The sequence below is a fragment of the Sturnira hondurensis genome, unplaced genomic scaffold (assembly GCF_014824575.4).
Source record: "Sturnira hondurensis isolate 20B ecotype Veracruz unplaced genomic scaffold, ASM1482457v3 Scaffold0019428, whole genome shotgun sequence".
NCBI lineage: Eukaryota > Metazoa > Chordata > Mammalia > Chiroptera > Phyllostomidae > Sturnira > Sturnira hondurensis.
In genome coordinates this window covers 8,402,028-8,426,455 of record NW_028092059.1, presented here as the reverse complement: position 1 = coordinate 8,426,455, position 24,428 = coordinate 8,402,028, and the positions used below count along the sequence as shown (strand labels likewise).

General features: G+C 43.9%; 1 protein-coding gene across 3 annotated transcripts in view; it reads left to right on the top strand.

The window, feature by feature from the left end:
- CACNB4 (calcium voltage-gated channel auxiliary subunit beta 4) overlaps positions 1–24,428 on the top strand; it is a 245,026-nt gene that overhangs the window by 178,943 nt on the left and 41,655 nt on the right. For 2 of the 3 annotated variants that reach the window (XM_037027819.1, XM_037027820.1), the window contains exons 3-6: positions 11,886–12,005; positions 13,610–13,732; positions 21,354–21,484; positions 23,593–23,669. In XM_037027819.1, coding sequence (XP_036883714.1) covers positions 11,886–12,005; positions 13,610–13,732; positions 21,354–21,484; positions 23,593–23,669 — 451 coding nt within the window. Of the gene's footprint in view, positions 1–11,885; positions 12,006–13,609; positions 13,733–21,353; positions 21,485–23,592; positions 23,670–24,428 lie in introns of those variants that run through there. The other variant, XM_037027821.1, reaches the window with a different exon arrangement.

Genomic DNA, 24,428 nt, shown 5'->3' with positions numbered 1-24,428 from the left:
AGGGCTGGCCTGGAAACGCAGGAAGTGGGTTGGGTAGGAGAGGACATGACAGTGCCGTGTGACTGGTGGCCACCCAAAGCCCTGGCCATCGAGACAGGGCCCCTGGAGCCTCAGAGAGGAGGCTCCCACATCAATCTGGGCTAATGGGCATGTGACTTGGAGCTGCCAAGCCATTCAGAGAGTGAGTCAGCACCACTAGCAAAGGACAGTAGTTTTTTTAATGCTGCTCTCTGAAAAAAACAAAACTGATCATCTCCAGGTTATTCCCGGAGAAGGAATGCCTCCTGAGTAAACACAGCTTTTGCAGGCAGAAAAGAACCATGAAGGAATAATGCCAATCTGATTTATAACTTTCATTTTAGCGAATACCTTTAACTGTCCCTATCAAAGTTTACTAGAGCCTTTAATTCCTTTTTACCCTGATTAATTCAAGCTTTACATTCTATTCACTTTTAAAAGATTTATTTATTTATTTCTAGAGAGAAGCGAAGGGAGAGGGATAGAAACATCGATGTGAGAGAGAAACATAGATCAGTTACCTCTTCTACACACTCCTGCCAGTGACCAAACCCACAACCCAGGCATGTGCCCTGACCAGTAATTGAACCTGCTGCCATTTGCTTTGTCGGATGATGCCCAACCAACTGAGCTACACCAATCAGGGCCATGTTCTATCCATTTTTAAGGGAGGAGTTAAAAAAGAGCAGACTGGGCTCATCCAAGAACCAAGAGGCCAGGATAAATCCATCAAGTGAAGTGTACTTGCTAAGTGTACTGAGTAATTCCATTGCCGGGTGCTTACACTGTTTGCTTGGGTACATATCTTCACAGCAGTTTCATAAGTTAATATGCTCCTTTTCAGAAAAGAAACTGAGCATAGAAAGACTGTCTTGTCCAAAAGCAAACATCTAGGGAGTGGCAGCCTTAGGATTGCAACCTAGGCATTCTAGCTTCGAAGCCCAATTCTGAAGTGAGTATTTGGCTCCAGATCTCAAATGATTAATCACTTTTTCTGTTTACATTTCCTAATGAAAAATAAAGATGATTACAATAAATTGTAGTATCCCTCCCAGACACATTCTAATCAATAATTTTATCTCTTTTTTGTTTGTTTGGTCCAAAAGTTTCTAACAACAACAATGAGAAATGAGCAGATGTAGATTTTCTGTCTGCCCACGTAGGATATATTAATGAGCTAATGGATAGACCGGAAGGAATGGAAGAAAAAATCTGCAAGTTTGATAGTCACGTCATTAGTAACAGTTGATTGTATATATTTTCATGTCAGTTCAAGTGCATTGCCAAGTACTTGAAGACCTAATTTCTGGCCCTGTGAAGATATCTTTAAGAATCTTCGATATAATTCAGATGTTCTTGCCATAATGTTCTTGGCTTCATCAGTTTATGGCTAGGTGATTTAGGGCATGCAGCTTGACCTATCTGTAAGGTCTCAAAAGAGCTTTGGAGAGAAATCAAGTGAATGTACTGGAGAGAATACAGCACACTCGGTGATTGTCGGTTCGGTCTAAATGCAAAGAGAGAGAGAGTGAGTGGAGGGGTGGATCAGGGAGAGAGGTTCATACTACTTTCTTTGTGCCTCCAGCCTTTGTCATCTGCTCATCCAGAATTGCCTTGCCAGCACTTCTTCTGGGCTAAGTTATTAGCTGTTGACAAGGACTTTAGAGTCAGTCAAGTCATATGAGATCACCCGTTTCACTCATTGCATGACCTCGGGCATATTATTGGTGTCTCCAAGTCTTGTTTACTTCATTGTGGACAACAAATGCTACCTCTTCAAGTTTTTATGGTGACTAAATTAGAGAATGTGTGTAAAGTACTGTTTTATCCCAAATAAAGTCTCATTTCCTAGTTCCAAAGGTTGAACTAGGAGTAAGTTCTTTTCTTCTAATTTAGTGAGTTCTAATGCACAATTATTAAAAGGGAGTCAAAAGACAAGCCTCGGTTTGAGCTCCTCCCACTTTGGAACCCACTAGGGAGGAGAGTGCACTGCCTCAGGTCAGGCCGTGGGCTCCAGCCCTTCCAGCTGCAAACCCGTTGGTCCACGCTAATGGGGGAGGGTTGGGTCCTGTGCAGTTGGAATCAAGGCCCTAAAGAGCTAAGGAGGGATAGTGAATGTGTAAGGGACACAGCAGCCTGAAGACAGGTTTGCTGACATTAAACTGCAGAGAATTCCTTCTTGTTTGGAGATAACTAGGGGCAGGCATGGCTCTTACCTAGACAACAAACATTCTGCGTGTGCATAAGGTGCAAAGCTTTGTTCTCAATGAAAGTCGATAAGACATTATCTCCACCTGTAATGCAGTAAGTAGATGCCGCTCTCTGGCTTCCGTTATCTCTGTAGCTGTCTCTGGGGACGCATTTCTGTTCTTGATGACACACCTGCACTCTCTGTGCTGTCAGCACACATTCTCGCAATGAGAAACTTTATTTTTTTTGAGTCCTTATTTTGTTTTTTTTTATTTTAATTTTAATTTTTATTTAATTCTTGTTCAAGTACAGTTTTCTGTCTTATATTCCCAGCTCTGCCTCCCCGCAGTGCTGCCCACATCCCTCTCATTTCTGCCCCCCACCTTAGTTATTGTCCATGTGTCCTTTATACTTGTTCATGTGAGTCCCTCCCCTTTCCCCCTATGATTCTCCCCTTTCCTCTCTGGACCCTGTCAGCCTGTTCCGTATTTGAGTGTCATTGGTCATATTTTGCTTGCTTGTTTGTTTTGTTGTTTAGATTCCTGTTAACGGTGATATCATATGGTATTTGTCTTTCACCTCCTGGCTTATTTCTCTCAGCATAATGCTTTCCAGTTCCATCCATGATGTTGCAAAGGGTAGGAGTTCCTTCTTCCTTTCTGCAGCATAGAATTCCATTGTGTAAATGTACCATAGCTTTTTGATCCAGTCACTTACCGATGGGCATCTAGGTTGCTTCCAACACTTGGCTATTGTAAATTGTGCTGCTATGAACATCGGGTGCATAGGTTCTTTTGGATTGGTGTTTCAGGGTTCTTAGGATATACTCCTAACAGTGGAATTGCTGGGTCAAAAGGCACATTCATTTTTAGTTTTCTTAGAAAATTCCATACTGTTTTCCATAGTGGTTGTACCAGTCTGCAATCCCACCAACAGTGAACTAGGGTCCCCTTTTCCCCACAACCTCTCCAACACTTGTTCGTTTCTTTGTTTATGATAGCCATTCTGACTGGTGTAAAGTGGTATCTCATTGTGGTTTTAATTTGCATCTCTCTGATAGCTAGCGATATTGAGCATCTTTTCATGTGTCTCTGGATCCTCTGTATGTCCTCCTTGGAGAAATGTCTGTTCAAGTCCTTTGCCCATTTTTTAATTGGGTTGCTCGTCTTCTTTGAGTGGAGTTGAGTGAGTTCTTTTTAAGCAATGAGAAACTTTAAATAAAAATTGTTTTCAAGGAATTAAAGATGATATTTCATCAGCTTTGGAGGCTATGGAAATGATACAGGAGTGGCTCAAGCCCTTTCCACACTCTCTTGCTCTCTTTAAAACCAACCCTATGTAATTCCTCCTTTTATATGCCAGAAGGAAAAGTCTTTTCTTATTTTTTAAGGTAAAGTGATTGCCTGAAATTCTATCTAGGAGACACATATTTACTCTGATCACATCTCCACTACAACTCGCAGGAAAAAGGACCGTGGTGTAAAAGCCGTGCTGTGCGGGCTCCTTTGTAAGCCACCCTGGGGGAGTGTGAGACGGGAGCACTTCTCAGTCAGTTACTTTTCTTGAAGGTCATCGAAGTTCACATGTACAAGACACTGGTAGCTGCCCCATCTTTAGGCAGCCTTGCATCTACAAGCAGCACATTCAAGATTTCCTGAGCAAATGCTGCCATTTCCTTTTTAACATCCCTGCTGAGATGGGAATCAGTGCAGCTGGAGCTGCAGTCCTTGAAAGAAGACCTTGTGCCTTGGCTGATGCTTACAAGGTGTCATCCAGGTGTGGCACCCAGGCACTCACCTGGGTCACATGGATTGGTCAGCAGCTCTCCCTGAGTTTCATCCAGGCAGTGCTGGTTCCCTGGGTGGCTGTTCAGTGTCCCGTGATGTTATTCTGTGGCCTGTGCACAGTAAAGCTTGCGTACTGAGGCCACCTCCTCCCAGAAAGTGGTCCCTTTTCCTTCCCCAGTAGGAGAGTGAGCTCCAGGATCGCGCCATTCTTACCAAGAGGATAAAGTTCTTACTACACGGGAAAACACTGTTAGCCTCGAGTCTCACAGGAGGGTTCTGCTTTATTGCTGATTGTGTTCATTGATGTAGTCCTTTTTCCATACTTGTTCAATGTGACGCACTGATTACCAAAGCAGCTTTGCCAGATAGCGTCTACATAAAGTAATCTTTGTGTTCTGTTCACCCCCAGTGTTACGAAATTGCAGTTCTTATAGTAACCGGATGTGAAAGGGCTCTCCACCCCATCACCACTATCACCACTGCCGTCACTGCAAACCCGCTGTAGCCACCATTTCCACTTCCGATCCCCGGGGGCCTGAGTGGCCATGGCTGATCCAGATTTCCCTTCCCTCTCCATGTGGGCCGCTTCATCACCTCTCCCCCTCTCTTTTTGAAATCATAGTTGGTATACGATGTACATGAGTTAGATTAGTTTTAGGTGTAGTGAATTAGGGGCTTTGAAAGTCTAATCACTATATTGTGATCACCTTACAATGTGATCACCCCCGCTAATTCTAGCAAACATCTGTCACCATGCGAATGTCACCTCCCTCTTTATGCTCTGAGGGCCATTAAAATTCTTTTGCTGTTATTGTATCTCCTTTAATAGGTCTCCTTTAAAGACCCATTAATGGAGGTTACAGCTGGAAAGAAATAGCTGTCTGAAATCAGGCTGTTACAGCCATTGCTAACCTAGTCACCATACCGAGAGAGGTAAGGTTGGCTAAGTTTTCTAAATGAATGCTACTTCCCTTGAAATAAATTATATAAAACCGTTATAGTGGAACCCATCAATTTGGATTGCACTAATGAGATAATTCGGATAAAGCCTTTAGTCTGTTTTAAACTATATTTTTCTACATAATTATAATTTGATTATGAAAAATAACCTGTATGTGAGTAATATAAATACAGTTTGAGGAGTTATCACTTATGAGAAAAAAACCTCTCCAGGGTACCTGAGCATCTCCTACCAATAACTGAAAGGCTGAGTAAAATCTTCTCATGAAAGCGGAAGCTCAAAGAAGTCTGCAAAATAAAACCTTGATAATTTGGAGATACCATGTGGACGCAGAATCAGAATATGTCTCCTAATTTTTTTTAATCCTCGCTCAAGGATGTGTTTATCAATTTTAGGGAAAGAGAAGCAGAGGTGGAGAGAGAGAGAGGGAAAGAGAGAGAGAAACATCAATGGGTAGTTTTCTGTATGCATCCCAATTGGGAATTGAACCCACAACCTTTTGGTGCAGAGGATGATACCCCAACCAGCTGTGCCGTCCAGCCAGAGTGGAAAACATGTCCTTTGAAAAGTAGGCTGCAAGCCGCTTTCCATGATCTCAGATTTCCAGTCCCTTCCCTAAATCCAGTCATTTCAAATTAGTGAAATGTTGGTGTATGAGCAATGTTGACAAAATATTGCAGAATGTCATGTTGTTTTACTGAAGGCAGGTAAGATGTTTGACATTTTCATGTTTTTGTATCAGATTTTGTAGAGGAATTTTTTTAGAGATTCTAGCTGCGCTGCTGTCCCCGCACAGCGCACCAGGATAGCGGCACACGGAAGTTCTTACTTCCTGAGCCTCAGATGCCTCATCTGTGAAATGGGGACCGTCGTAACCTACCTCACAGGGTTGATGTGATAATTAGTGATTCACGTAAAGCAGGAGAGGCATAAGCGTTCATTCTCTTCCCCCTCCCTTTACGAACTTTTCTGAACATACTCCTTTGCTGCCCTTGACTGTTTGAAGCCTAACAACAAAGCTTAGTTCAGTTAGTGACTGAGGCTAGACTTTAGGTCGTCTGTGTAATGAAGGTGGGCCACAGAGCTTGCCTTATTCTTTCAACCCACATTTTTGAAAACCTCCTACTTACAAGAAATGGTACAAAATGCCTTAGGGCAAAGTTAAATTGTTGTCTCCTAGGTATAATTTCAAAAGTGCCTGTTCTGCCCAAATGCTGGGAATGTGGGCATCATCCAGGGCTCTGGATTAAGGCATTGAAGACCACAACTCTCAAAAAAAAATCTCATAGGGTTGGGATTGCTAATAATTAACATGACACCCAGTAAGCATAAACCTTGGCCACTCAACCAGCTATCATAGAACAACTTAAAATCATGGAACAAACAATACGTAGATTTTGATGGGAATGAGATTATCTGCCTTTCGACAAGCCTGCGATGCTTCTGGGTGCCAGACACCGCTCAAGCCTGTGTCCTTGGAGGCACAGCCTGGACTCTGCTAGCCGGGGTACCCGAGCAGAGCGCTCTGGACAAGTTTGGTGAAGGGGAGTGAAGGAGAGAAAAGCAACAGCCAGAAAGCAAAGGACTGGCCTGTCAAAATAAATGTTGCCTACGAGATGTTTTTGCCGAGGCCAGCCTCGTGAACGGACTCTTTACCTGCCTACCCCAGGAAAAATGTGTTCCTTCTGCGGTGTGGAAAAAGTGCATTGTCAAGTCATCACCAGCTCAGTGGAGAGAAACAAGCTCAAATCTTTGGGGAGTGACAGGTTTCTGTGGACATTCTGCTGTCACCTAGACCACTTCGTGCAATCATTAGAACACCAAATTGGCACCAAGTTTCACGTTCACTTGTCCCATCCGGAAGCGAAACTGACATTTGGAGTGTCTACTACTGCACAGGCCAATATGGTACCCACTAGATACTTAAGTTGACATTAATTAACATGAAGTAAAGTTCTAGACATTTAGAAATTAAATGAGCAATTCAGTTATTCAGTCTCACTAGTCACATTGCTGTATACAGCACATTACAGTGCTCTATAACCGTGTGTGGCTAGTGCCTACCATATTGAACGGCACCTGCGCGGAGCTCATCCATCACTGCAGAAAGTTCCCCTGGACAACACTGGCTTAAGAAGCATCATTATTACGCCGTACACCGTTGTCCTGTGCTGTCTGCTGACTCTCCAGAACAACCCTGAAGGGTTTCGTTCCCGTTTTGCAGATGAGGAAAGGGTCTCAGAAAAGTTAAGCGGTCCTCTGCTCATGTAATGGCTGTTACGGAACCTGACAGATGGCCGCTGTCCAGTGAATGCGAAGCTAAGCTAGGAAGTGGGAGTCCCACACTGGTTGCCCATGCAGCCCAAAAGTCCAACAAAAACAAGGCTCTGTTCTAGTTGTTATGCATTTTGAAACCAAACATTTGTAAACTCTTTTCCTCTGCTCAAATTTAATGACATATCTAAATTCTAAAATTACTCATAAAAAGAGAAAGTATATTTTAGTTTAAAAGGACAAGATGAGTAGGTGAATACCTGGGTTGAGTGATAGCATTGGACAGTGGCTACAAGTGGGTAGAAGTTTCTTATGAGGTGATAGAAATATTCTAATGTTAGACTGTGCCATGAATTATGTTTTATAAATTTATTTAAATCATTGAATTGTTCGTTGAAAATGTGTGAATTTTATGGTACGTAAATTATACCATAATAAAGCCATTTAAGGAAAAAAAGATATGAATCCTAAAACTCTAGGACAACCAAAAATTTAATGTTGAAAAGCTGCCAAAAACTTTAATTAGTGAGTCAAAGATTAATTGCTGGCCTTTCCTAATTTCCCTCGTGATAGTGAAAGAAATAATGTTCTGTCTCAGGTCAAACACTGGAAAACTCTGCAATGTTCATATTATTATTCTCATTTCACACAGGAGGAAATCGAGACTTAAGGTTAGAATAAGTTGCCAGAGATACACAGCCAGTGAGAACTAGCCATGTCAAGCCCTGAACTGCCGGCCGCAAAGCCCAGAGCAGCCCCCCAGCCCAGAGCACCCCCCTGCCTTCTCGGTGTGAGAGGAAACCCTTTCACTGTTTGACCTGAGGCCACTTTCTGTCTTCCAAGATAGCAGTAAACTGAGTTTCCCATGTTTCTATCAACTTTTTAAAAACTTTGCACTTAAGACAATCCCTGAAGGGAATAGACTGGAATCTGTTTTCAGTGTGAAATAAAAGGGAAAGGGAGAGTCTGGGCTGGATGGAAAGATGTGTGTTCCTTTGGAGGTTCACTAGGACTCATGAGTTTCTGGCTTTAAAAATTATGTCTGGGTGTATGTGTATAACGTATGTTGTATAATGTATGTACGAAGCGTCTTCCAGCAGTTGTTTCCATTTCCCTCCTGATTTGGTCAGTTCATTGGAGACTCCAAGATGTGACTTCCCATGGTGGCTGCTTGGTAGCTTGTGAGGAACTGGCGTCCGCCTGCCTCTAACCCATGTGTAGACAGCCCAGGACTGGCTCACTCAGTAAGTCAGGTAGCTCACGCTTTGCCCTGTTTGTGAAATGGAATTCTGAAAAGCGAAAAGCTGATGGGGCTGCATTCTCCAGCTTTGGCCAGGGCTAGTCACCTTTCCGTCTTCAGGTCTGTCCTCTTAGCATCTAGCATTATTTCCTTGTTAATAGCATCTAGCATTATTTCCAGTTCCCTGTTCCTGATCATAAATGGTTAAGCAAACCTGGGTCTGGGCAATCCTCGCCCCTGCCCCGCCCCCCCCCTCCCGCCCAGTGCGTAGCCCCTTCCCTCCCTTCCCCTCCCGCCCGTCCTCTGGTCCCTCCCAGGCGGCCTCCACTGCCTCTCTGGGGCTCTGAAGTTCTCCCCATGTCTCCCCCTTTGTAATAATAACTGAGGGCCTATTCTTTTTCTTTTTCTTCCTTTCTCCTGGGAGGATATGTCAATGATCTCTTTAAACCAGTTGAAACAAAACAAAATAAAAATAAATAAAAACAAGGAACTAATTCTGTGCCGCCAGCAGAACATGCCCACGGTCCAAACGCGGGCTTTGGTGTGGCCCCTCTGCTTTCCCTCAGACCTTGAGTGACAGCTGCAGTGAGTTCCAAACCCGAAGAAATGTAGATGTCACCGAAAAAAGAAGAGAACACAGAGTCGATGTTGTGATGATCTAACACTGTAATTATGAACATGGGTATCGTGGTGCTTTATTTTTCCCTCTCCCAATATGCTTAGGAACAGGGAAGGCACCAGAAGCTTTTGCTTTTACATATTTGGCAGTAGTAGAGCTTATTCAGTAATTTTGAAATTCTTACAATTTTGTTCACATTTCAAGATCAAGTTTATTTGCAAGAGTCCTTGAATCACTTCTTGTGTGCTCAGAGATTGAATGCCAGGATTTGAAATGTCATTAAGGTAGTTTCAGGAAATTAGCCATCTCCTAGTGTCAACAGTAGGTTGTGTATTTTAGCCGTTTGACTCACTGCTTCGGTGGGCAGCCTGCCTTCCGGAGAACCGGAGCCATTAACCTTCCCCAGCACGTGTTGTCCAAGCAAGGCAAGTGCCTCCTTCCTGACCTCCTCCATCAAAATCCCTTTATGGTCCAAATGTCTTCACGCAGCTAGTGGGCTACTGCGCTTACCACCCCTCACCAAAGCACTGGTTTCATATATATATGCACATACATTTATACACATATACATATATGTATGCACATATATACATAGAGTGAGTATGTATATATGTATATAACTTACTCATTAACGTGTGTTATATATATATATATATATATATATATATATATATATATATATTTGGACAAAAGATGTTCTGAGAGAACTCTGTTTTAGAGGATTTCGAGGTGGCACTTTTGAAAGCAATGAAAGCACCTATAAAACTGTCACCGTGTATTTATTCATTTTATAGGTCCAGGCTTTTCCCCAATAGATTTACACAGAAGAATTTGGTTAACAAATGCATTTTCTCTATACATGGCACTTTCCAAAGCACTGCATAAAGCACCTGGATTTGGACACATTGCAGTTATTAAACATAGAGTGTATCATTTTGCAGTATGTTAGTGTGTCAAATCAACAAGTGTACAATGTTATGTATAGATTATATCTGAATAAAACTGGGGCAAAACAGTGTTTTCTTTGCAGCAAATACAATAAGAAAAAATGGGTACATTTCAAGATGGGCTGTTGTGCGTAATCATTATAAGGGAGTTGAAAATGATTAGACTCTGATTTCTTTTCTTAAAAATCAGTGTAGAAATATCAGCACTGGGAAGGGGTGAGAGTGGCTAGTGTGCCTACCACAGGCCAGGCCCTGGAGTAAATATTTCATATCCAGCGCAGCCCCATGTAGGGTTTGAAGCAGTTGGCCCTAAGGTTGGATGGCCGGAGTTTGAATCCCAGCTTCCATGCACAATACGGGTTCCAAGGCATAAGGTATGCAAAGCAGCAAGCCCCATGCTGATGTAATAGCAGGAGATTAATAAATATTAGCTGTTCATTGTATTTTATTCCATTTAATCCTTTGATGTAGTCAATGTCCCCATTGTACAGACTGGAGGCTGAGTCCGGAGTGATCTAAGTAACTTGCATAAAGTTTCAAAATTAGGTTGAAGAGGCAGTACTCAGAACCAGGGTTCTATGGGCACACTCATAAAACCTCTGACAAAGAGTTACTATACCAGGCTGCCAGGATAATCTATGCTGGGATCTTTTTCTTTCTTTTTTTAATGGTGAGAAAACGTCATTTATATCCCCAGCTAGAATAACACCCTCTACTGAGAGGCAAAGCTGTCCTTATAGGCAGCAAATTTACAAATGATGTATAAACAAACAAACCTCAATATTTCTAAGTTTAGAAAAACTTTCACCTTTGAAAGTCAACTACCAACATGTCAGCAGTTGACATGTCGGCAGTTGACCATTCTTAGAATTCTTTTTTCACTCTGAATAGCAAATTTCAGCTATATGGATAGATCTATGCTTTTCAAAATCTGTGCATCATTTATGAAATAGGCCAAAGACACCAGTCCTATTAATACCTCTGCTGTGTAAATGTCATCATCTGTGCAAATATCAACTTGTAATGCCCACATAAGGAAGTAGTAAGGATGTTCCTTTAGCAACCGGAAGGCCAATGTCTGGGATATGAGGCAGGAAGTAACTTTCTGACTGGCTGCTGCAGTTTCCATCTCTTTCCACGTCCTGCGTGGCCAGCGATGCTGGGCACCCTCAGTCCCTCGGCCACACCACTCAGGCTGGGTCTCAGTGTCATCCAATAGCCTTCTAGATGTGGGCTTCAACTGAGGACATCCTTGCTTTCATCCTCAAGGTGCATGGCTTAGTGACCATAGTGACCAAGTATGGCCACTGTAGGACCAGGATTGAAGTTTTAATAGTGAGAGAGTTTAGTGGTGTTCACATTGGAACTGGAAAATCATCTTACTAATGCAGGATTCTTCTTGGCTCTGTTGAAATCCTAGGCAGATAAGTCACTTGCAACTCAACATACAGATAGGATTCAGCTCTTGTCATGGGCTGACCCTCTTCCTTCTTTAGACGTATGTGTATGAGAGGATGGAATTAAACTTCAATTTCAAAAATGAATGTGAGCTTAATATAAAGAGTGCAGAAGACAAGAGGAATTTGGGCTGACTATCACATAATTTTCATCGCAGTTTACTTCCTAGCACTTAATCCAGTCAAAATATTTTCTTCACAGCATTGCTACCTTCGGAGTTATTCAGATGCTTAACTGTATTCCGCCGTCTAAATTTATATCTGCAAGAAGGCACAGAGTGTATGCATCAAAATCTATGCAAATGAAAAGAACCCGCTTCTGGTTATGAGTGGGACAGTTTTAGGAAGCTTCTCTCTGCCTCAGCTAAGCCCCTCTGGGTTTCCCTTTCCAGGGTTCAGCGGATTCCTACACAAGCAGGCCGTCGGACTCCGATGTCTCTTTGGAAGAAGACAGGGAAGCGATTCGGCAGGAGAGAGAGCAGCAAGCAGCTATCCAGCTTGAGAGAGCAAAGGTGACTTTCTTACCCCTCTTTGGTTCTGAAGTGGAATGTCAATCAGCTCTCTTCCCGTGCCTCAGATTTCTCTGAATCACTATAATCATCCTGAGCAGGCACCAGATTGCAAGGCTTTCTGATCCATTCACCCCTAACAGAGGTTTATTGACATTCCCATGGGGCCATTACCTAAGACACTGACACCTCACCCTTTTGTGTTTGGTTTGGGGGTGAATTTTTTGGTCATCTTCCAACCTAGCAGTTGTCGCCAATATCAAGCTGGCCACACCCAGTGTTGGCAGGAGCCTCCTAAGATTCGAGCTCGCTCCACCTCTTCCGGGACATTAGCCTTCTCTGCAGGCCACACTGGCACTGTTGTTCTGTGGGTCTCCCTGTTGTTCTCTCTGCTCTTCCCTCTTGGTTTCAGTCTCCCACCTCAAGTTCAGAGTGAAGTTCAGAACTATGAACAAGTACTGGCATTGCAGCAAAGAGGAGCAATGAGGGCATTGCCAAAATAGACCTCCAGACACTCCACAGGGAGAGGACCCCCAGGAGTCCCTGCACCTGCAGGGGGCAGCAAATTGCGTTTTTGACTATCAGAGTGAGAAGAGTCACTAGAGCTCTCCCATTCTGTGTCTTTTAAACTATTTATTTTTTTTTTACTTTTTAGCACAGACTCCTTTTGCCCAATGAAATCTTATGCACGACAGCAAATTTTTAGAAGAGGAGCACAGACTTCTTTTGCTCCAACACCTGCCGTGCCTGTGGTAGGCTGGCAGAAGGGCATTTTGGGCAGTGCCTGTGAAGAGTCATCAGTGGGACTCGAACTTGGGTCCTGCTTCAAATGTTGCTCCCTGGCCATGTTCACAGCATGAATAAATGAGCCCATGACAAATCAGCCTGGGACTGCATGAACCTTGTGTACTCATTTGCGGCTAATTTTTGTTCTAGTTTTCTTTCAGAGTCTGTTTGGGGGCCATTGTGGTCATGCAAAAGTCAGTGCAGTACCATTAGTGTAGGCTGGTGGTTTGCTTAACCTCGGCCAGGCTGTGCCCGCCCAAGAGCATTTGGTCCAGAAAGACTTTTAGATCCAACTTCTTCTAGGTAGGGAGTAGGTGATGTGTGAGCCGCTCTGCCCTTCCTGTCTACCCATGGCTGGCCTTTTTTTCCCCCTGGCAAGATAAGGTATTCTATTGAATGGGATCCCACAGGTTTTCAGGTCCAGCTCACCACCCATACCACCACAATAACCTTTTTATTTAAGACCCAGCACAGGTTTCCTGTATCAGGAGGGTGGGAGTGTCTGTAATCATTTAAAATAACAAACAAGCTTTATGACTAGCAGGCAAAGCAGGCCTCCCACCTTTCCATCCATTCTCAGTCCTTCAAGGCACGGTTTTTTGTGTGGGGTGTTGGAAAGTACCACACTCATTTTCAGTGTCCAGTCTGCAGATGTCTCGGCGCTGCCTGAGGATGTGAAACCCATTGGAGGTCCCTCTGTGAAGAGTGACTTCCCCTATTGCCTGGTACTACCAGTTATCTTACTATAACGCCACATGCCAATATGAAAAACCCTCCTCTGTCTTCCTCCCTCCATCCTTATCCCATGATTCTGTGCCCAGTCCAAGCCGGTAGCCTTTGCCGTGAAGACGAACGTGAGCTACTGTGGTGCCCTGGACGAGGATGTGCCTGTCCCAAGCACAGCCATCTCCTTTGACGCCAAGGACTTTCTACACATTAAAGAGGTAAATGTAGCCACTCGGAGGCCCTTAACCTGTCCTGATGCCAAGGCAGGGGATCAGCTCTGAGCCAAACACCAGAGAGAGGCCCTGAGGAGCTGCCCATGCATTACCTCGTTTGATTTACTGGGGCATCCAGCTCCATTCTTTCTCACCAAGATGTAGAGGCCTGAGATCATTGCTTGCATCACCACACATTTAAAACATTGGATCACAGTCATCATAGGATGGACTTAGTACAGACCTGTGGCCTTCTGATCACCTTTTAGTTGCCTTGCGTGACCACAGAGTCATAGGTCTAGGGGTCCACCTTAGGGAAACATGATTTTGGTGGCATGGCACCTGCTCACGACGGGCCTTCTGCAAGGGATGTTGTAATTATAAACATCTGGGCTATAGTCCTGTGGACCTTGACCTTGATATCAGCACTCACCAGTGTAATAATTAAAATGTTGAAACCAAGATGAGGGCAGAGGTCTTTGGGAAAAGGAAAGCTTCAGGGATTGAGCAATACTAGGAGGACTCGAAGCCTTCCAACCCAAGACAGTGAGATAGTGACACCCCAAACTTTTATTCACTCAACTTAGGGATATTGAGGTCCTACTGTGTGTCAGACATCATGCTGGGCAGTGGGAGGTCAGAGATGAAGGCTCAGTTTACCCACTGCCAGGGAGCTCTGAGTGTGGTGGAAGGGACTAAGGATTACACAGTTTCTGCACACTTGACAAGTTCCATTACAGTGCAGTTGAATGAGTACTGTGGGAATCTGAAGGAGGAGCAGGGGGACCACCAGGCTGAGGAGTAGGAGGATCAGGGAGCCAAAAAGCTCTACAGAAATGGTGAAGCCTGAGGGAGTTCACACTGGGGTGGGGGGTGGCAGCAGGTGGAAGGGGCAGCTAGGAGCAATGCAGTGTGGCTGGGGGGCAGTGAGTAGGGAGTGGTACATGGGATGGGCCAGTGCAGAGAGGCTGGAGCCTGATTAAAACAAGAACCTCTTAGACCATGGCAAGAAGCCTGGGCTTGATCACCAAGCAGCGGGCTGGAGAGGAATTTTAAATAAAGGATGAATGGGGCCAGCCTCTCCTGACCTACTCTGATAGCCAGGAGAGTGTTGCAGGGGCTGGGAGACACCATGGGGCTGGAGAGTGGCTGTAGCAGGCAGGATGGAGAGAAGCAGCAACTTGGAGAGAGAGGTAAGGGGCAAATGAACAGGGAGATTCACATGGGCAGGAATATTGGGGGAAGTGAGATAAAGGAGACATGAAGGGTGGAGGCCAGTTATTCCGACTTACTTGGAAGGGTGGAGGACGGGGTCAGCCATCAAAATAAAGAAGGCAGAGAAGGGAGAAGACTTCTGATGGGGGTAGGCATGGTTATAAATTTGCTTCTAGATACACGATGTCAGGGGTGCTGTGAATCTCCCATGAAGACACTTAACAGACCTTTATCTATCTAATCTGGAGGCTAGAGAGAGGGATTGCAATTTTCTCTGCCTAAATGCTAAGAGTTGAAAAGGAGACTGGGCTCTAGTCAGGAGAAGATAAGGAGCTGAAGCGTTGTTTTTAAATTTTGCTTTGCTTTTTTTGTTCTGTTTTGTTTTCTTAAGATGGGAAAGATTCAAGCATGTTTTCCATGCTGAGGTGTTGAACCCAGTGAAATATTTTGAAATGAAAAGGTGTAACTGATAGAAGGAGAGGAGGGAGCAGAGGGGAGAAGCGGCATCTGGGAAATGGGCACAAGAATTAGGCTGAGTCAGGAGGAAAGTCTTGCCTCCCTTGAACTTCTCTGTTGTGCACAGAATTTCCTGGTGGGGCTGGAGGCATACTCAGGAGGACAGGCCCACTTGATAGTCTCCATTGGCTCTGCTAGAAAGGAGACATTGGAAATTACATCTGGGGAAAAGGAGAGTATGAAGGTAGAGCAGTGAAGTGACAACTGAGGAGCCTGAAGAATGCGATCGACACAAACATATCACTTAGTGCCACTGAGACACCTGCATGGTGAACGTGTAACAGTTGTGAAAGTCATTGCCTTTGAAACTCTGCACCCTGCAATGGCATTAGTGACACCAGGACATATGCACAGCTTTAACATTTTAATTATTTGATTCCAAGTAAGTCAAACATCTGGCTGTCTGCAGATGTCTCACTTTCTTTACATGGCACCCATGGGACCTACATTTGTATGGTCACTCACCTGAGACACAGCTCTTGAGTATTCGGTGTGTGCCAGGCTCGGGCAGGTATCCGACAGCTATGAACAAAGCAGACAGGATCCCTTCCCTCACAGACTTCAGTTCTAATGGGGAGACAGGTATGAACAAATGAACATTCCAAATTGTGAATGCTTTGGGGGGAAATGAATTAAATACTGACATTTTTAAAATATAAGGATGAGGGAATTGCATACTTGCACATGAAGGGTGATGGGAAAAGGCCTCTGTGAGAATGGGACCTTTAAGCAGAGACATGGAGGGTGAGGAAGAGGCATCCTTACAAAGAACAAGGGGAACCTTCTCGGGTGAAGACTCTGCACGTGAAAAGGACCCAAGGTGGGAAAAGAGCGTGGCACAGTCAGTTACCTGGAAGAAAGACTGGGCTGGATCGGGCTGGAATGCCGTGAGCCAGGGACCCAGCAGCAGGAGACAGAGTTGTAGAAGTAAGGGCACACATCACATCGAACCTTAGGTGATGGTGAGACTTCAGGTTTTTATCTAAATGTAATGAGAAGCTGTTGGAGACTTTAAAAGCAGAGGGGTGAGATGAAATTTTTTAGAAAGTTTTCTGACCGTAGAGACAATGGATTAGAGTGGGATACATGTGGAATCCTTGTAGGTGAGGGATACTGGGATTGAGCCAGCATGGTGACGGTGACATGGAGAGAAGTAGACAGATTTGAGATATATTGTAGACCTTGAGTGAAGAGCACAGGTGACGGACTCAGGGTCGTAACTAAAATTGAGCGACTGGGATGTTCATGACTCGGGTGGGGAGAGGATGGATGAGGAGGGAGGGTGGGGAGCGGACATTTTGAAGAAGATATCAAGGAGGAAGCTAGCTATAAGAATCTGGAGCTTAGAGGAAAGGGTTGGGCCAAAGATATAAATTCGGGTCACTTGTTTATTATGCCTGGCATTTAAAGCTGTGGGAGTCCAGGAAGCCACTTACTGCTGGAGAGAGAGCAGAGGGAGGGGAGACGGCAGCTCTGAATCAGACACAGAGGAATTCCACCCTGCAGAGGCGGGGTGCATGGAATGGCTCAGCAGATAAGGAAGCTGAAGAGGAGAAGTTGAGGCTGAGAAGGAAAACCAGGACCGAGCAGTATGTGGACAGTGTGAGAAGAGTGTATCCACAAGGAGGAAGCAGTTGGCTGTGGCAAATGTGACATACCCCCTGAGGGGAGGCGTGAGGAATGGACAGTGGGTTGGCGGCGTGGTGGTCAGCAGCATGGAAGTCGCTAGGACCACTGTCTGGAATTGTGGAGATAGAAGCCCAATGGAATGGGATGAGGAGAAAAAGGACTATATTAAGCAAGTGGAGACCATGCTTTCAAGGAAGTTGACACTGACCAGGCAGTACACTGAGGAGGGTATGAAATCAAAAGAGGTTTCCATTTCAGACAGGAGCTATTGGAGTGCCCATATATGCTGTTATTAACAAACGGGGGCGGGGGGAGAGAGAGGTGGGAAAGGAGAGAGAGGAAAAGGAGTAAAGTTTTTGAGTAGGCAAGAAGAGTGGGATCCGTGCCCCGGGAGGAGGGACAGCCCTTTAATAGGAAGGGGAGCCCTTCTTTACTGAACGTGCAGGAAAAATGCATGCAGACCGGCTGCCTTGGTAATGGGAAGCTGACAAAGCAGCAGCTCAATGGCGTCTGTTCCTTCCGTGGTGTGTGAGGTGAGGGTATCCAGATTTGCCTAGAGGACAGAGGTCCTGGACCCGAAACCTGTGCCCTGGCATCTGAGTGGTTAAGTTCATTTTGTCTCGTCATTCCCCGCAAAATGACCAACTGTCTCCATCAGTTGCTAGTACTCTTCGTTCGCAAGGAAAAGCAGAACTTCAGAGACGCGGTCACAAATCCCATGCACACTCACACACACCAGCATCCCCACCCTGCTGTATTTTATTGCTTCCCTCCATTCCGTCCATATTTTCCAGTTTGTCCTGTTGGTTGCTTTTTGATCTGTATGCACCTTGATCAACGCCTTGGTCTTCAGTCTGGCAGTTTGATGTGTGGTATTGAGTTGCTAGTCCTTTGTGGATTAGTGCCACTTGTTTCAGATGTTGAAATATCAGATGGGAAAACATCTTAGAAAGGGAAAGCGCTAATCAGTTTAGGGAAATCAAAATGAGAATGATTGGAACAACACTAGGGTGGCCTTGCCAGAAAGCTGGCCCATGCTCTTGGAACAGCAACGCAAATGAACACATTTCTGTGATTAAGTCATAGCCTTTCCTCTCATCCATTGCCTAGGAGGCCATCTATTATGCACTGTTTTAAGTACTGGCTCAGTAATGAAAAAGTTCAAAAGCAGAGAAAGGCTACCGCTCTCCTTATCACATATACTAAGTTATAAGCAAATTATACTCTTGATTGTATATAGCGACTTTCTCCCAAGTAGCTCAGAGAACTTTTATTTATGTGAGTCAGATTCTCAGTGTGCTCTATCTATAGTTTCATAGAACTGAGTGAACACATATTGGGACGTTGCAGTAACCATTTCAGGAAGCCCTTTAAGGTCACTTGGGTACCATTTAATAAATTAGTGTTCCAGTGGACTAACTTAATTTCAGGAAATAACTTAAGCCCCAGGAAACTATGACTCAGGGTCTGTTTTGACCCCACCATGGTCCAATTTGAATACCAGGTCTGTGAACCAAAGATTCTGAAATGTCCGCCTTGCCTCTTGTTAATCCCAAAATAAATAGACCTATTATTTCGGGTCTATTATCCTGAGATAAAAGATAGGAAGATGGGAAAAACTAAAGCCAAGATTGTTCAAGATTTTATATTGATTCTTTTATATTGACTCTCATTTTTCCAGTGTTGCCTCATTCTACATGCCATGCATGACTTGTGTAGAAGCTGTGTACATAATAAAGGCCAGATTCCTAAACCACATTTTTTTACTGTTGAGCATTAAGGCAGAACTTCATGATGTGATGAGGCAATTAAACTACCCATTTTTCCTTCACAATGTTTCAATGTTTTATGCATATAAATTCTACTTTTTTTTCTGAACTAAGCAAATTGTACTACATGAAGTTGTTACATTTTGGAAAAAAGATATTTTTGAATCAAGCTAGAGAGTTATCTTGTCCACCACCCATCAAAATAATAAAGGAAGTTCTGGGAATGGTCTCTGAGGGCGTAAATAATAGGACTGATAAATCTACTCTCTGGAAATCACTAGCTGACACCTTCCCTTGAGGCAGGTGGGTGGATTAAATGTGTCTTTTCCCCTAGGACTCCATAAATCCATCATTGTAAATGCAGTTTCCCTGACCCATCAAATGGGTCACGTTGACAGAATCTCACCCTGTGTTGACTGAGGCCTTCACAGGGGCCCTTCAAGTTTATGTGTCGTGGAACTTTATTTGAATGGAAATCCCAGTGTTCCTATTGGGCTTTTGGCCATCTGGAGATTATTTCCAAACAATTCCACATACAGATGCATAATATGCAGAGTCTTTGTAAGATGAGGCTTCTTTTTCTTCAGGTAGTGAGGTTGACCTTAATTTGAAAACCTGTATTTGGAGGTATGAGGGAGGAAAAATAGTTTTTCTTCTATTCTTCCAAATCCTTCTAACTAGTCTTATAACCAAATTAACATGAGACAGATTAACAGGAGAGAATACCCAAATTTATTATGTATGTACCTACAGCAGTTCCCCAAGAACACATTGGGCAGTTAAGATTTGTATGTCATTCTGGAGCTAAGAAGAAAGAGTGTGTGTGTGTGTGTGTGTGTGTGTGTGTGCACATGTGTGCTAGTGGTCTGACACTTCGAAGGGCAGGAGGGCAATTCACAAGAAGATGAGAAAGCCCATGTTGGGTAAATTAGTGTTGGCTGGGCCGTCTTTAGCAATGAGCTGCAGAGAGGGCTTTGAGCAAATGGGCCTCACTAGGTTTTCCCTATCACACCTAGTTCATATTAAAATATCATTATCTAATATAAATAAGTTAACTATAGTTATCTATGATGATATCTCCCTTCCTGAAACAGGTCCTCTAAATTGTTTTACGCATTTAGGGGAAAGGTCAGTGGTTTTTCCTGAGTCTTTCATTTCTTGAAAATAATCAGCTTAAAATAATTAATATTTGGGGTGGCATATTTTGGCATGCTCAACTCGGCTTCCCCTCAGAAGATTATAATTCTTCCCCACTGAGAGCAGATTACAGACACTATCATGGATTTTTACCTAAAAGCTTTTGACAAATAACCGACCATTGAATGCATTTCATTTTCAGATGTGCCTATCTTCAAGAATTTCAATTACACTGATGTGTATTTATTATATATTCTTATGAAATATATTTTTTAAGAATGGTTAAGGTGTTTTAATAAGGACCAAAGGAATCCAAAGGTTAGGACCTGACTTCAGACCAGGGATTGGCAAACGGTGCCCCTCTGCCATTTTCTGAAGGAAAACGTTTGTTGAAAGACAGCCTCCTGGTTTACGTGTTGTCTGTGGATGCTACGCACTATGGCAGCGGGTCTGAGTAGTCGCGACAGAGCACGTACGGACAGCAGAGCCTGAATATTTACCATCGCGGCCTTTAGGTAAAAAGTTTGTAGACCTCCACTTTAGTGTTTATACAAAGCCTGTCCAGAAGGTATCCAGCTATGTAATATGAAAAATAGAGACATTTATGGAAGAAGATACAGGATACAAGAAACATTGTACAGAGGACAGTGACACCTCAGTCCCCTTCAATGTAGGCACCTTGGGACCTCACACAGTTCTCCCAGTCACCATCAGCTGCCCTGTTGTATTTTCCTGAAACTCATCGATGGTCTGAAATCTCTTCCTTTTCAAAGGTGACTGTAGTTTTGGGAAAAGGCAGAAGTCCCAGGGTGCCAGATCTGAGCTGGGGTAGGGGGTGCAGCTGAGTCACCTGGGTGATTTGATGTTTTGCAAAAAAACTGCACGAGATGTGATGCAGAGCAGGTGGGTGCTGTGATGAAGCTGCCTATCACCAGCGGCCCCCAGCTGCAGCCTCCTGAGTCACCTGAATAGTTTCCATGGAGGAATGTTCAAGCTTAATGCAAAATTTGATAGAAATTCGTTGCTTTACTCCCTCGGTTATTTTGAATGTGACAGCCTCACAGTACACATGCTCACTCAACGGTGTCTACTGCCCCCCTGACTAGTACAGTGAAGTCATCATTGTTCATGCACATGCATTCCAGTCCACTCTCCTTGGCTACCAGGTTACATGGATGTCAGCAAACCGTTCTCATTATATTAACAATGGCTGGACTTTTTCTGGATAGGCCTCATATGTGTAATATAGTACAATATAGAGTATGAATGGTGTTTTTGGTCTTCTGGTCCCCTGAAATTAATTAATGGAATGTGGAGATAAGTGAATTACTATTGGTAGCAGTATTATTTCTGCATTCCAGAAATATAACAATGATTGGTGGATAGGAAGGCTGGTGAAAGAGGGCTGTGAGATTGGCTTCATCCCGAGTCCACTTAGACTGGAGAACATACGGATTCAGCAAGAACAAAAACGAGGACGTTTTCATGGAGGGTAAGGCTCCTTTCTTTCTCTAAACTTTGTGGGTGATGCAGGTAGGAGCATTAAGTGATATATTCAGGCTTGCTTATTAGGTTCAAACTGTATGCTTTCAAAGTAAAAGATACTTTTCTTTGTATGGGGTGTTTCTGAAATTGACACACAGGCATTCTCCCTGAAGCCCGGCCCCACCGGAACCCATGTGAATTTCTGCAGCCTCAGCAAAACGCTCCTTGGAACCTACTCTTTCCTTCATTAGAGTCATGGAGGGCACCTTTCTCAGTGTGGGACGTGGGAGCCCAGCTGGAGGCGGCATCACAGCTGTTCCTGGTTAGCTTTCAGAGACTCTCAGGTCGTCACAGAATGCAGGGACACGTGCAGGTCCAGGTACAAGCAGCATCTTCCCCAGCCAGGGCCCTTTGTGGCAGCTGCCATCTCTTGGTAATAAAGTATCGACCCTGTCTAGCTTCGGATGAATTGGCGTCTAGTGGACTAAGGAAGTAGCCACACAGGTCATAGCACGCAGGTCCCAGGAATGCACCAAAGCTTGAGAGAAATCAGAATCATACTGAACCTGCATGTATGAGCCTACCTTGAGCATTGATTTGAGGAGTTATCATTTATTTCTAAGGCCTAAGATAGAAGCAGTTCCTTCTCTTGACTCTCAACCTCTTTTTTCTGTTGGATCCTTTTCTATTTCGAAAACGCCTGTTTGTGAGGGGCCCTGTTGCCTTTGTCATATGGGAACCTTTGAAACAGTGACAGGAGGTCACAAAAGTACAGTCAGCCCCACTTTTAGTTATCAGTCTTGTGTAGTACATAACATGCCTGTAATGTTAATTATTAATTCCTCTTGTTCCCTCTCCTCTCAACTGTCTCTCCCGGTGCTCTTTAAACATGTTGGTAATACAGGTTTCCGCCTCAGGACCTTTGTACTAGCTGTCTGCTCTCATTGGAGCCCTTTCCTCCACTTTTCCACCAGATAACTCCATCATCTGCTTCAGCTCTTGGTTAAATGTACCTGTTCAGTGGCCCCTTTCCTGCCACTGTATTTAAAATTGTGCCCGCTTCCCACCTCTACCCTGACTTCGTTTTCTCTGTTGCATCTATTACTGTCAGAAATGCTATATATTTTACCTATTCATCTGTTCAATACCAGTATCGCCCACTAGAGTCTGTTGCTATATGTGATGGGATTTTGCATTTCTCCCCCCACTGTTATACGCCTAACTTTGGGAACAGTGGATGCTCAATAAAATATTTACTGAATGAAATAATAAATGCATTATGATCATTATTTCTAAAGTTGTTTATTTATTATTATTATTATTCCATGATATCATTATATACTTATGTAATTTTGGACTAAAAGTTTACCATGCAGAAGATGTGAGAGTAAAGCCGAGAACTACAGGCACGATCTTATTTTCTTTATGCTGACCCTGGTAACCTCTCCTTCTGCAGATGAAGCTGAGGCTGAAAGGTGTGAGAAGATGTGCTAAGGTCCCACGGCTAGTGAGTGGCACAGCCAGGGCGGGAAATCAGATGGTTCTGACTCTAGGGACCATACTTGCAAGCACTGAAAGGGAAGTCGCTGGAGAAGTGGGGAGACAGGCTCTACGGGCCCCTGTGGGCTCCGGGGAGGCTACCAGAGCCCCTCGAGGAGGCCAGTGCTGACGAACTTCCATTCTGGGCCACACACTGTCAGCTCCTAGTTCTGATCCCACATCATTGCTTATCGGAAGAAATGCTTCTTCCTGGTCTTCCTGCTTGTTTTGAGCTGTGCTTGCCATCTGAGTGGTGTCCTGGTGGGCCCTGTCTGTTCAAAGCCAGCTGTTCACAAGAACATTCCTGTCAGTGATTCCACGGCCTCATGTCTGTGTTGAATAACTAGGAGAGAAATTTTTGTAAAGTATTTCCAGATCCCAGTTAGTTCCCCATTTTCTCTGAGAAATGAGGTCAAAGAAAACATTTGGACAGATTCTTGAAGTTCTTCTCTGTAGCAGGATGTGGTGTGTTTTGAATTATCTAGGGGGATTGAGGCCAAAGAAAGCTTTGTACTCTCAAGTTCCATTTTCAAGGGATCTGGAGAAGGACTCTTATGATCCTGTTCTATATCCTAGGAAATCCAGTGGAAATTCTTCTTCAAGTCTTGGAGAAATGGTATCAGGGACATTTCGAGCAACACCCACATCAACAGGTGAGGGGTTTAGTTAAACTCTTTTGAATGTAATGTTTTCTTTGCTTAATATTTGAACATACGTGCAAGTATTTTTACTAATTTGTAAACAACTCAAAGGGCTTGATTTAAAGAATCTTCTACTTAATATTTTATTGCTCATTTGCCTCTCATAGTAATTTGATTCGATTTAAAGGGGAGGTGTGGTACTAAAAATTTAGATATTTGTGTAATACTGAAAAATTTTATTTACTCATCATTATGTAAACCCATTTGAGGCAAGTTCATTATTCCATTCATAAACTCAACAGTCCTGAAGATGGTGAGGGCCAATTAAAAAGAAAAAAGTTGTAGATGCTCAAGAAAATACTCTGTTTCAGTCTCCACAGGCAACTGCAGGGTGTTTTGGTACAGCCTGGGCTGTGGAGATTGGGAGGGTTGAAGCAGAGAATGAGCCTCAATGAGGGTTGGGCCTAGATCACCCCAATTTTCTTTGGCAACTAGACAGCTAAGCTCTGAAGTTAATGGTAATGAAGAGACAGTGGTGGCCCAATCAAGAGTTGTGCATTTGGAAATTGTGGAGGTTCTCAAGCAGGATTTTTCTTCCCTCACATTCTCTGACACGTATGGGCTCATTTCATTCTGGCCCAGAACTGATGCTGCGGTAGGGCGTTGCACATTACCAGTTCAGAATGACAAGTCCAAGGTCTCTCCTGGCCTGCCAGAGCTGCAGGAAACTGCATCAGCTCTGGAATAGTTCTGAGTATATGGGTCCTTGTG